The 11,507-nt window shown below is 34.9% G+C and overlaps 3 protein-coding genes across 3 annotated transcripts; 1 reads left to right on the plus strand and 2 right to left on the minus strand.

The window, feature by feature from the left end:
- Nucleotides 1-102: 102 nt before the first annotated feature.
- On the minus strand, nt 103-2,402 carry LOC133306543 (GCN5-related N-acetyltransferase 10, chloroplastic). The gene is made up of 4 exons (XM_061506877.1): nt 1,928-2,402; nt 1,472-1,524; nt 1,087-1,257; nt 103-997 (listed from the first exon to the last, which is right to left on the minus strand). Exons 1-4 carry the CDS (start codon nt 2,309-2,311, stop codon nt 772-774), a joined length of 834 nt encoding a protein of 277 aa, XP_061362861.1. The 5' UTR covers nt 2,312-2,402; the 3' UTR covers nt 103-771.
- Nucleotides 2,403-4,338: 1,936 nt separating this feature from the next.
- LOC133306546 (MICOS complex subunit MIC10-like) lies at nt 4,339-6,464 on the minus strand. The gene is made up of 3 exons (XM_061506880.1): nt 6,319-6,464; nt 5,914-6,053; nt 4,339-4,548 (listed from the first exon to the last, which is right to left on the minus strand). The coding sequence occupies exons 1-3, from the start codon at nt 6,437-6,439 to the stop codon at nt 4,528-4,530; spliced, it is 282 nt and encodes a 93-aa protein (XP_061362864.1). The 5' UTR covers nt 6,440-6,464; the 3' UTR covers nt 4,339-4,527.
- A 2,602-nt stretch (nt 6,465-9,066) lies between these two features.
- Nucleotides 9,067-11,507, plus strand: LOC133306521 (patellin-3). Its single transcript, XM_061506846.1, has 4 exons — nt 9,067-10,187; nt 10,293-10,417; nt 10,558-10,708; nt 10,812-11,507. The coding sequence occupies exons 1-4, from the start codon at nt 9,309-9,311 to the stop codon at nt 11,064-11,066; spliced, it is 1,410 nt and encodes a 469-aa protein (XP_061362830.1). The 5' UTR covers nt 9,067-9,308; the 3' UTR covers nt 11,067-11,507.

Raw genomic sequence — 11,507 nt, forward strand, 5'->3', positions numbered from 1 at the left:
ACCCCGTTCGAAATGAGCTTGGATTCATAGAACTTCACGCAATGGTGGAGGGAGGGAGTGAGGGAGGGAAGCTACCTCCTTCAACTTTGTACAAGTCTTTAGTTATGAGCAGTATCTTTGTTATTTTTGGTCATATAAACAGTAATCCTCCCTTCAAATTTTAAGAAGTCTTTACACAAATAGTTATAATTTACAAGGAATATTACACTTGTAATGTCATCATCCCCTTCACAAAATTTTCTGATTTCACCATTGACGAAGTGTTAACATTGGATCTCTAAATAATGAACAATAAGCATTCTACATTAGGGTTGGATATTTTTCAGAAAGATGCATTAGGATGGATAGAAGACAAAATTAAGCTAATCTATTTTTGTTTATCCTTTTTACTCTCTCTTTTTTTTTTAAAAAATTTCGTGCTTGCATTAGTATGTAACTGGTCGAAACAGTTAATCTCTGCTGGAGTGAAGAACTTTCCAGCACTTCGTTCAGCTGGTTTTCATGATGAGAGGACACACAGACTTTAAGAAGGAACTTCGAGTCATAAGCCAACTGCTGGTTCTTAAATTAGGGAAAAGTGGAATTCTAGGTAGGACTTATCTGCTAAACCTATCGAATCTTCTCATTTCATAAAAGATGAAAAAAGGTGAGAAATACGTGTTCGCAATCAGGGAGAAATAATGAACAATACTACCACATGCTATGTACCTAGAAAAAACTTACTTTTTTCTGTTATTTTGCTTTGATGTCTCTTAACAATTCTAAATTAAGCTACTTAGGCAAACTAGTTCTTTTGATCATAAGAACACGACGTTTCCTTCCAATCCAATAACTTGACCATGGTGGATCCCTAGATACAACTTGGTACCCTGCATTTGCGTACAATTTGCGAGCGCCAAGATCTTCTTCATAGGCTCTAAGTGCAAGAAACTCAAAACCCCACAAAATGGAAAGCATATCACAGGCTTTTAACAAAGCAGTCGCTATTTTTCTTCTCCTGTGTCATCAATCAGTTTCATAAATACACACACTTCAAAACAATACAAGGAAGAACAATGTGCTAATTATCAGATTTTACTTAATCACCTGAAAGTTTTGGAGACGGCTATTCCTGATATGTAAAGGTACTCTTCAGCTTCAGCAGGGAGATGTTGAAGCACATTTTGATCTCTTAAGACAGTGACATCTATGACACCTACAAGTTGTTCTGATGAATCTGTATCGTTTTTGGCTGGCTCAGCCACCAAACAAGCATACCTAAATAAAAAGCATGCATTAGTGGCTAATGCAGATTTGTAACGATCAATTGCAGAGTTTTCGATTTAGATACTTTTCAGCATTGACAAGCCAGGCACGAGACATGACAAAATTCATGCACTATTGTTGTGGTTGCTTATCTATTGTCATATTGTGGGTATATAAATTTCATATGAATAACATACATAAGCTTGCTTAGAAAGAACAAATTTACCTATTAGGAGGTGAGTTATTAAGCTTGTAAAGGAGTCCCGAAAGCACTTCCGCCTATTTGGGTCAACACAAAATGAAATATTAAACAACTAATATATACTTTTTAAATATATAAAAATATGTATTCTTTGATTACATTATCATTTATTCTTTTTGAAATTTGACACAAAAGATTAATACATGTAATCCCTCTTAAATTTGTTGGGGAAAAAACTTAATTTCATCTGTGGACTATAAGTATTTATTTATTAATGATAACAAGCTGTAATAAAAATATCAAAACCCCATTTTAAGCAAACTAGCAATGACATTGAAGTTTGAACCAATAACCTCTTATAAATTATCCAAGTCCCTAGGCACTAACAAATAAACTTGTATCTTCTAAGTAAGTATAGAAAAATGAAAAATGGTACGAAGGCATTGCTTCGATTGGAAAAGAAAAGGAGAGAAGCAAAACCTGAAAGAATTGGAAGAACAAGTCGTTGAAAAGGGCAACAGGCACATGGAATGCTTCGGCCTGAACTTGAGCTGCCTTCTTAATCTCATCTGCGTTCTCAATGAGTCTCCTTACCCTCCATCCATATTCACACACCAAATACTCAATCTGCTGCTTTAGCTTTCCACTACCATTCTCAATTTGTACCTTCACATTCTGATCAGCACAAGATAATTCTGAACTACTTATGCTGCTGCATTGCAACACCAAACCATTCCCACCACCATTGGTTTTCCTTCTCACTCTGTAACATGCATTTCTGGGTCCTGTTGTAACACCATACGCGAAGTTTGAGCAGATAAGTTTATGTGAAGTATTGGGGTTGCTTGCTAGTATTTGAGCCATACACAAAACCAAACAAAGAAAACAAGACAGGAAAGGTTAGGCTACATAGCTTAACTAGCTCTCTCTCTCTTTTTTTACTTTGCATTTGATTTGCTTTTGGTTGATATCACAAAAATCCACTACAAGATTCGGAGAGGGACCAGTTGGTATTTGTGTGGCCTCTCTTACTTGTGTTATTGTGGCTGCCAATCATATATATTTCGAGAGGCCACGTGCAGTCATGTAAACCAAGGAAACTATTATGTTTATTTCAATATTTCATAGTATATTCTCAATCTCAAGGATGCCCTGCTCCTTAGAAACCTTACTAATCATTACACAAAATAATTTTTAACAACCTCCCAACATGATGAAATTTATATTACATAATGTTGAATTTCTACTTCATACAAAAATATCAATTTTTTCAATTGAGAATTTAATAATATCACACTCATTCACCTACTTCCTCCATACATAATATTAACAACAACAACAACAACATAAAAAACCACATTAACTACGTATAGTTCACTAGAATAGACAAGCATTCCAAACTATGCAGACATGCAATGAAGAAGCTAATCCGTCCTGTCAACCAATTGCTTTTCCTCTATACGCAGACCTGGTTGTTTGTCATTATCATTTCCATAACCTCACATTAACCTACATTTTTCTCTATCAATCCTAAAATCAGGAGTAGTAAGCGTTTGTGCACCAAAACGACTTGGGCACATTGTACGTCGATTTTACACTAGTATATGCGGTCCTGATGATGATACTCCTATGGTGTGCCAATTATCATAAGCATCTAGCCCAGAAACAAACATACACAGACTAGCTACAATTGCTTTACGTATGTATCACTTTGGTTAAATTAGATTCGTGTCAACATCCAACTATGTATTAAAGTACATGTTCACTTTAGTCTCTGATATATGAAATGAGCAATACCATTGACTCGTTCATGTTTATAATTTTATTAAGGATTTAATCTTTCTACAATAAACGCAGATAACATTAAAAAATTATAATGAAAAATACTATTATAACCCTAAAATATATTATAATTACAAAAATACCTTAATTTTGTTGTTTTGAGCTAAATGTAGATAACTTATCTATAGAAAAAACAAATCCATTATTAATGTGACTAACGCTAACGAATTTCAAGAGACTGTAATCTCTGGCGGCCGAGTTTTTTTTTTTTTTCCCCTTTAAATAAATCATAGTTTTTCAAATCAAATAGTGGAAATACTGTGCAAGAAGATAATGAGTACACAAATAAGAGACCGTGTTATTCAATATATCATTCAACCATCTATTTTTCCAGTTTTAAAGCATAGCTGGATCAATGGGTAGTCTTACAAAAGACTGAATCTTCCATCTCCTTAGTATGTCAAAGGTTCACCTTTTTCTTGTGCGTAACGACAAAACATATAATATAGGACTATAGGAGGATGTATTGGGGCAATACCAACCTTAGGCATCGCCACCTTGAAAATTTTGTTTAGATTTCAAGGATGTTGAATTATTTTATATAGAAACTTATGTGCTTTCTTGAAATTAAGGCTTGCGTATTGTAGAGTTAAAACACTAGTACTTAAACAAACTCAAAGATTTTCATTTCTTTTATTTCCCTTCTACATTGGTGGTATTCTTGACTAGTAACTTCCCAGCACCACTATGCTCCATTTAATACCGGGTGGATAGTCATATTTTGATATTTTCACACGAGACCCGTTTCTTATACATAACTTTCAAAACTGAAAGCCTGCCGTGCAGCCTTTTGCTCAACTCTTGAACTCCGTGAATGAATGGAGATTCATGCTCAGAAGGAAACACAAAACTTGCTATCCATTCAACTTTTATCTTTCTAGCTAGTTAATTCATTACTCAATTGTACTCAATCCCGAGAACATTAACCGCGCAATTTTGTGTACAAGAAAAACTTGAAGCTGCACAAATACGCATGCTTATGTAGGGGAAAAAAAAAACTCACATCAGATTAGAAATCACGCAAACAGAAAATGAACTATGCAAAAAGCAATTGTTTTTTCTTTTTCAATCAAACGATAATAGCTTGTGAATGAAGTCTGGATACATTTAGTTAGTCGTTCATTGATGAAACCATTGTAATTCTACATTTTAAGTAGCTCTAATGGGGGGTGAAAACACCACCAATAATCACGAGAAATTCTGTTTCAACATCCAGGAAGCAGGATCCGTTATAGCACCTACTCAGAGTCCAGCACATTCTGGAAACAAAAGCAAGAAATATGCAAGTTATGTTCCCAATCCAATTGCGTTGCCTGCAAGTTAAAAACTAATACCACATCCTGTCTGTTAGAGAATAATATAAATCATTAAAAAGGCCCTCACCCAACACCTTAAGGTTTTAGGTTGAAATGATTCTTTACATGATATCAGAGCTTCAATGACCACAAGGTCACGAGTTCAATCCTCACCGCCCCCCACTCTCCACTCCCCACTTTCGAGTGGAATTAAAATAAACACAAGGTAAACCAAAAAATTGGGCTTGTGCAATATCCATACTTCAAGCTCAAAGGGCTCTTGTGTGAGGGGACGTGTTAGAGAATAATATAAACCATTAAAAAGTTTCTCACCCAACACCTTAAGGTTTTGAGTTAAAATGGTTCTTTACACTGCCACCCACTCAGATTAAATGTTAGAAGAACAACAAGACCACCTGACTGACAAAATGTCAATGCAAATTAAGTTGGTACAAATTTCCAGAATTAGAGATCATTCCCTTTTCTTATGCACTTTCTTCTCTCACTCTCCAATGCCAAAGTCAGTCCACATCATTATGCAATTAAAAAAAACCAACAGGCTATCAACAATCAATTATGGAGTACACACGTACTAACTACATCATGTTATTTTTTAGAATAAAATATTACAGGGACAAAGAGATCAAACTCAGTTTTGCCATACTAATACAGAAGATGCTGTGCCAATTTGGAGTGCTTGCATTTCGACACACGGGCAAACACACCTCAACCTCATTATTTAATCTTTCATGACTCAGGAATACAGACAATTTTGTTTTCTGTTTTTGATGAGAAAGAGGAAAAACATTTACCATATATATAGCAATGCACTTTCCCACTTTTTGGAGGAAAATTTGAACATGTAAATTTTCTATAAGATTTTCCTTCCTTGTTTTCTTTTTGTTGATGAAAGTGGTCGTCAACTGTGGACAACAAGTACAGGTGCCACTAGGTAATTTGAGAATAGAAAGAATTAAGGGCACATCAAGAGACAACATGACATGCAGGCAGCATGATGAGGAAATTATAATTTTCATTTTAGAAAATAAGATGTTCCCTTAGTTTTCATTATAAGTCTATCTGCAAACTTTGCTTCATCTTAAATTCACACGGGTGTCAATTTCCAGTATTAAAATTTCATAGAAACAGCCCAAAGATGCATTTGTTACAGATACAGCATTTTTTTATGAATGTGTATCTTCCACCTCACCGAGACAAAATCAAATAATTAAGCAGCAGCAAGTTGTAATTGTTGGAACAAACAGTAAAATCATATGGAGGATGTTAGCATGTTAGTAAGTTTAGAGAGAATGAAGAAGAAAAGAAGACCTGAATAGGAGTGTGAGAAACCTTAGGTGATGCTGAATTGGGTGGAGATCCATGAAATAGAGGAGAACACTGTGTGTATGCTGATCCAATTCCCACCCCACCACCAAAAGCAATCGATGCCCACCGAGCTGTACGACTCCCTAGTACCACAATCACACTTCGCTCAAAACAACAATACGATTGATTGTATGTATTGATTGTATTCTAACATAAAAATGAAAAGGACCAGCATATGTAATGTAATGTAATGTTCATAAGAAGATATTAGTAATGACATTCGGCCATTGGAATTGGATATCAAAACAAGAATATAATTATAATTTGTGTTGGTCAATTGGAGTGGATATGATTTGATTATTGATATCTTAAACTGACAAAAAGAGAGAGAGAGAGAGAGATACAGACTGAAAAATATTAAACCGGCAAATGCACCGGTCAATGACGAGTACACGAAGCGACGGAGGGTGAGATCCACGCACGCGTCTACCTCTTCTTTCTTCCCCTTCCCCATTCTCTTTTCTATCATCAAACGCTTAACACACCATTTCTCATTTCTGTTCGTCAATTTGAATTAGAATCTCCCTTTTTTTCCATCATTAGGGGTTAGGGCTCCTTTCTATGGGCTTTGGCCCAACCCATTCAATAACCCTTCACCATTTCTTTCTTCTTCTTTTTCTCACAACAATTATTTAATTAATTTAATAAAGATTCAGTTTTTCTACGGTCAATATAAATAACTTATCTATATTTAGTCCAAAACGATGTCATTTTGAGACGGAAATCACCATATTTTTTACAAATATAATTTATTTCAGAGTTATAATAGTCTTTTTCATTATAATTTTTTAATTTTTCAATTCAAAACAATGTTATTTTGAGAGCAAATGTAAATAACTTATCTACATTCACTTTAGAATATTAAAGCCATTTAATAAAGGGATTGTATCATTTTAAATGACAAATACTTTTTCCTTTAAATAAATATCAATTTTACTTTTAGGGCCTGTTTGGAGCACCTGATAAAGAAGATAGGATAAGATAATTTATCATATCCTATCTTTTATGTCTTGTTTGGTGGGTCAATAGGATATGATTAGCTTATCCTATTGTCTCATTTTATCCTATCCAATACATGATTTCTTATCCTATGGGTGGAGTTGGGTTAGGATTCAAGAGGATATGATACCAATATTGGATACCCAATATATCCATACGCTACCCAATATATCCCCACGCTATCCAATATATTTGTATTTATTGCATTATATTTTATTTTTTTCTTTCTCTTTTCTCCTCCTACATAATTTTATCAGATTGCTAATCAGGTGCTCATCAAACACAAGACATGATATAGGCTTATCAGCCCCATATCATCTCTTACTCTTATCAGCCCTATATCATATCCTACCTTTATCCTATCATGTCCACCAAACGAGCCCTTGTGCAGCATCTGTCTTTTGTGGTGTTTTTTTATAGGGAAATATAAGAATCATGTTGTAGGAATGACACTGTTCATTCCTGCAACAAGGATCCGACAACGTATCTTGAGGATACGGCGCCGTATCGTGATTTTGGTTTGACTTTTTTTTTTTAAGCGTGGGACCCACACTTGATTTGTGTGTGCAGAAAAATGGTCTTGTCATGTGATATGACAAAAAGCGAACCCTTTTTTATATTATCTCTTCTCTACATTACTCTTTATGTTTCTCTTCTTTTAATTTTGTGTAGGACACAAAATATAAAAAATTACCAAACATTCACTAATTTTTTTTTGGGTTCGCTTTTTGTCATGTCACATAACAAGACCATTTTTCTGCACACACAAATCAAGTGTGGGTCCCACGCTTAAAAAAAAAGTCAAACCAAAATCACGATACGGCGCCGAATCCTCAAGATACGTTGCCGGATCATTGTTGCAGGAATGAACAGTGTCATTCCTGCAACATGATTCTTATATTTCCTTTTTTTTTTTTTTGAGGAATTTCATTTTTCATTTATCTTTCTTTATTATAAAATTGGAAAATAAAGCTTAAGAAATGTTTCTTTAGCCAATTTCCTCAATTTTTTTACGATAAAAATTGTTTAATATCTCGACAATCAATATTTCTTAAAGGTAGTATTAGACACAAGTTTTTTTAAAAAACATGAGTTATATTTTTATTAAATTTTACATAAATAAGTGTCTCTTATCATTTTAACTTTTTCAACCGTCAATTTTGACCCTTGAGAAACTATGATTGAATTTTGTCAAAATTGTAGCATTACTTATTTTTCAAAAGAAACTACTAGTTCAAAAAATTTATGGAAAAATTTCATTTTCGCCCTTATGATTATAGTGTGTAACTCCTCATGTTTCAAATTCATTACTTAAATCTATTGTGATCTTTGTCTGTAGTAGAATTTTGGTTTTCTTGCACATATAATTTTTATTTTGTAAATGTCATAAACGTCTTTTTAAAATACCCTTATCCGCTTCCCGCAAATGAATTCATTTATGATTTTTCTTCCCTCAACCCCTCTATTATCCTCCACCTCATATATTCTTAAATTTTAAAAAATTGATGTGATTTTGAATATAAGTATAAAAATAAATAACATAAGACAAATTATAATTAAATAATATATTTATTAATATGTGTGTGGATAAAATTGTTCTTTCTCAAATATTTTCATGTGTTTGCCAAAAAATAATAATAACAGAAAAACAAAATAGTGCTGTGTTAAGAAGAAGAAAAAATGAGTAAAACATTTTAGTTCCTAATAAAAAATGGGCTTTATTAATCTCATGTGACATAAAAGAAGCTCTCTTATGTCATAAAGATAGTTATGAGTGAGACCCACTCACGTAAAGAAAAAAAAATAACACGGAAGTCGATGTATGTGTAGGAGAGAAAAATACTTTCTTACAGCATAAGATGATATTTTTCCTATAAAAATAGGGTTCCAATTTTTGTCCTTTATAAAAAAAATTAACTTTTAATCATTTACAATTTTTTAATTTAGTTCTTAAAAAAAAGATTAATATGAAATTTATTTATTTTTAGCTACGAAAATGAACATCGTAATTTTTTGTATTTTGTGAGGGATCGGCTTTACTAAAAAGAAAAGAATGGATTTGGTGTAAAAGAGGGTTAAAGTAGAAACTTGCTGGAACAGTGGCATAGGATTCCGCACGCAGCTGAATGTCTCTTCTTTATGTAGGTAGGAGTTGTTGGTGTTGTCACTTGTTAACGCTCGAAACCCGAACCATTCATCACTTGTTAACTCTTTCTGTCTGTAGTGTAGTGTAAGCGTGTAAGTAAGTGTAACCTCTCACTCACCCTCTCTTCAACTTCTCGAGTCTTCTTCTCCGCCCTTTATTTTCCGTATCACCATCTCGATTCTCTTCTTCACTAATGGCCGATACTGATTCAAACCCTACACCTACCCCTGCTCCTGTTCCTGTTACACCGCCGCAGGAGCATGATTTATCCACTGTAGCTGCTGAACTGGAATCCCCCAACACTGAGAACAAAGACGAGCCTCCTCCTCCTCCTCCAGAGTCAGAGGAGAAAGATTTAAAAGCTGAGACTTCAGAGGATGTGGTTGTTGTTGTTGAAGTTGAAGATAAAGATAAAGATAAAGTTGAAGATGATGAAAAGCAGCATAAGATTCCGCAGAATTTGGTGTCATTCAAGGAGGAGAGCAATAGGGTTTGTGATCTGTCGGATTCTGAGAGAAGTGCTGTTGAAGAGCTGAAGAAGCTTCTGACAGAGGAAGTAAAGGACGGCGAGTTTTCCATTTGGGGTGTTCCTCTTCTCAAGGATGAAAGGACTGATGTCATTCTGCTCAAGTTCCTCAGAGCCCGAGATTTCAAAGTGAAGGATGCATTTGTTATGATTCAGAATACACTCCGATGGAGGAAAGAGTTCAACATCGATTCCCTTTTGGATGAAGATCTGGGTGATGATCTGGACAAGGTTGTCTTCATGCACGGAAATGACAGAGAAGGTCATCCCGTCTGCTACAATGTCTATGGAGAGTTTCAGAACAAGGACCTTTATGACAAGACTTTCTCAAATGAGGAAAGAAGAACCAAGTTTCTCCGATGGCGGATTCAGTTCTTGGAGAGGAGTATCAGGAACCTTGACTTTACTCCTGGCGGTATCAACACCATTTTCCAAGTCAATGACCTTAAGAATTCTCCTGGGCCTGCTAAACGGGAACTTCGCCTTGCCACAAAACAAGCTTTGCAATTGCTTCAGGACAATTATCCCGAGTTTGTTGCCAAACAGGTTGCACACATTCCCAATTTTTTATTGCTTTGCTATCTATCTATCTATCTATGATTTCTTCATGGCTGATGCGATGTCTTTTTCTTTATTATTCAATCCCTTTAGGTTTTTATCAATGTCCCTTGGTGGTATCTTGCATTCTATACCATGATCAATCCCTTCTTGACACAGAGGACCAAAAGCAAATTTGTGTTTGCAGGGCCATCTAAGTCTCCCGATACACTTTTCAAGTTAGTGAACAATGCCTGCATTACATCACTCTTGTCATGCCAAGTTCTGTTTGCGAAATTTTGATATTTTCTTCCTCTCTTTTGGTTTAAATGTTGGGATATGAACTCACCCTTGTATATTTCTTTGTAAAATTAAATAGGTATATCTCTCCTGAGCAAGTGCCGGTTCAGTATGGAGGCCTGAGTGTAGACTTTTGTGACTGCAACCCAGATTTCAGTATGTCTGATCCTATCACGGAAATTCCTTTAAAGCCAACCACAAAGCAAACTGTGGAAATAGCTATTTATGAGGTGTAATTGCGAGTTTTCTTTCAATTAGACTAGTCTTTTATCATGTTCGTGTTATTACTTTCTGAATTAAAGATCTCAGTAAATTGATGCGCATGATTTGCAGAAATGCATTATTGTTTGGGAGCTGCGGGTGGTGGGCTGGGAGGTTAGCTATAATGCTGAATTCAAGCCTGATGCTAAAGATGCATATGCAGTTATTATACAGAAGGCCACAAAGATGTCCCCGACTGATGAACCTGTGATTTCCAATAGCTATAAAGTTGGTGAACTGGGCAAATTATTGCTCACCGTCGACAATCCCACCCTGAAAAGGAAGAGGCTTCTTTACAGGTTCAAGATCAAACCCTACAGTGATTGACAGAAAATCATTCTGAAGTGATTTTGGTTACATGAAGGGAATTGAACTTGAAGAGTAAGAAATATGCATGTCGTCACTTGTTCAGCCCATTATTCAATTGTAGTTTTGGTTGTGAGTTGTTTGCAGATTGGGTTCTCTGTCTTATTGTGTTTAAATACTTTATTGCTAGACAAACAATTTAGCTAGTCTAAATTGTTCTTTTATTTTCTGGTGATGAGCAATGTCAGGGAAGAGAGTAGCACATGGTATTGGTTTATGAGGTTATATATATTACCAGAATTATGTGTCACTTTCATGAGCAAATCAACATATAGAAAGCCTGGCTGAGAGTAGTTTCAATGTAAAATTTTGTTCTCGTACTTATCCAGTGTGGAGTTTGGTGCAATTATAAGCATTTTCATAGATATGTAATATAAAGGGAGTAAGTAAATGGGAAATATG

The sequence above is a fragment of the Gastrolobium bilobum genome, unplaced genomic scaffold (assembly GCF_033153095.1).
Source record: "Gastrolobium bilobum isolate Gb01-03AN ecotype WA unplaced genomic scaffold, APGP_CSIRO_Gbil_v1 utg3223, whole genome shotgun sequence".
Lineage (NCBI taxonomy): Eukaryota > Viridiplantae > Streptophyta > Magnoliopsida > Fabales > Fabaceae > Gastrolobium > Gastrolobium bilobum.

What these genes read in the sequence shown, in the direction of transcription:
- LOC133306546 (XM_061506880.1), bottom strand. Translation starts at nt 6,439, where the DNA reads ATGATAGAAAAGAGAATGGGGAAGGGGAAGAAAGAAGAGGTAGACGCG. An exon ending in TGCCGGTTTAATATTTTTCA is followed by an intron (nt 6,054 to 6,318) that starts GTCTGTATCTCT and finishes TTGTGGTACTAG; the next exon opens with GGAGTCGTACAGCTCGGTGG. An exon ending in TTTCTCACACTCCTATTCAG is followed by an intron (nt 4,549 to 5,913) that starts GTCTTCTTTTCT and finishes TTTTGTTTCCAG; the next exon opens with AATGTGCTGGACTCTGAGTA.
- LOC133306521 (XM_061506846.1), top strand. Translation starts at nt 9,309, where the DNA reads ATGGCCGATACTGATTCAAACCCTACACCTACCCCTGCTCCTGTTCCT. An exon ending in CCGAGTTTGTTGCCAAACAG is followed by an intron (nt 10,188 to 10,292) that starts GTTGCACACATT and finishes CAATCCCTTTAG; the next exon opens with GTTTTTATCAATGTCCCTTG. An exon ending in TCTCCCGATACACTTTTCAA is followed by an intron (nt 10,418 to 10,557) that starts GTTAGTGAACAA and finishes AAAATTAAATAG; the next exon opens with GTATATCTCTCCTGAGCAAG.
- LOC133306543 (XM_061506877.1), bottom strand. Translation starts at nt 2,311, where the DNA reads ATGGCTCAAATACTAGCAAGCAACCCCAATACTTCACATAAACTTATC. An exon ending in AATAACTCACCTCCTAATAG is followed by an intron (nt 1,258 to 1,471) that starts GTAAATTTGTTC and finishes CTTTTTATTTAG; the next exon opens with GTATGCTTGTTTGGTGGCTG. An exon ending in GCCGTCTCCAAAACTTTCAG is followed by an intron (nt 998 to 1,086) that starts GTGATTAAGTAA and finishes TTGATGACACAG; the next exon opens with GAGAAGAAAAATAGCGACTG.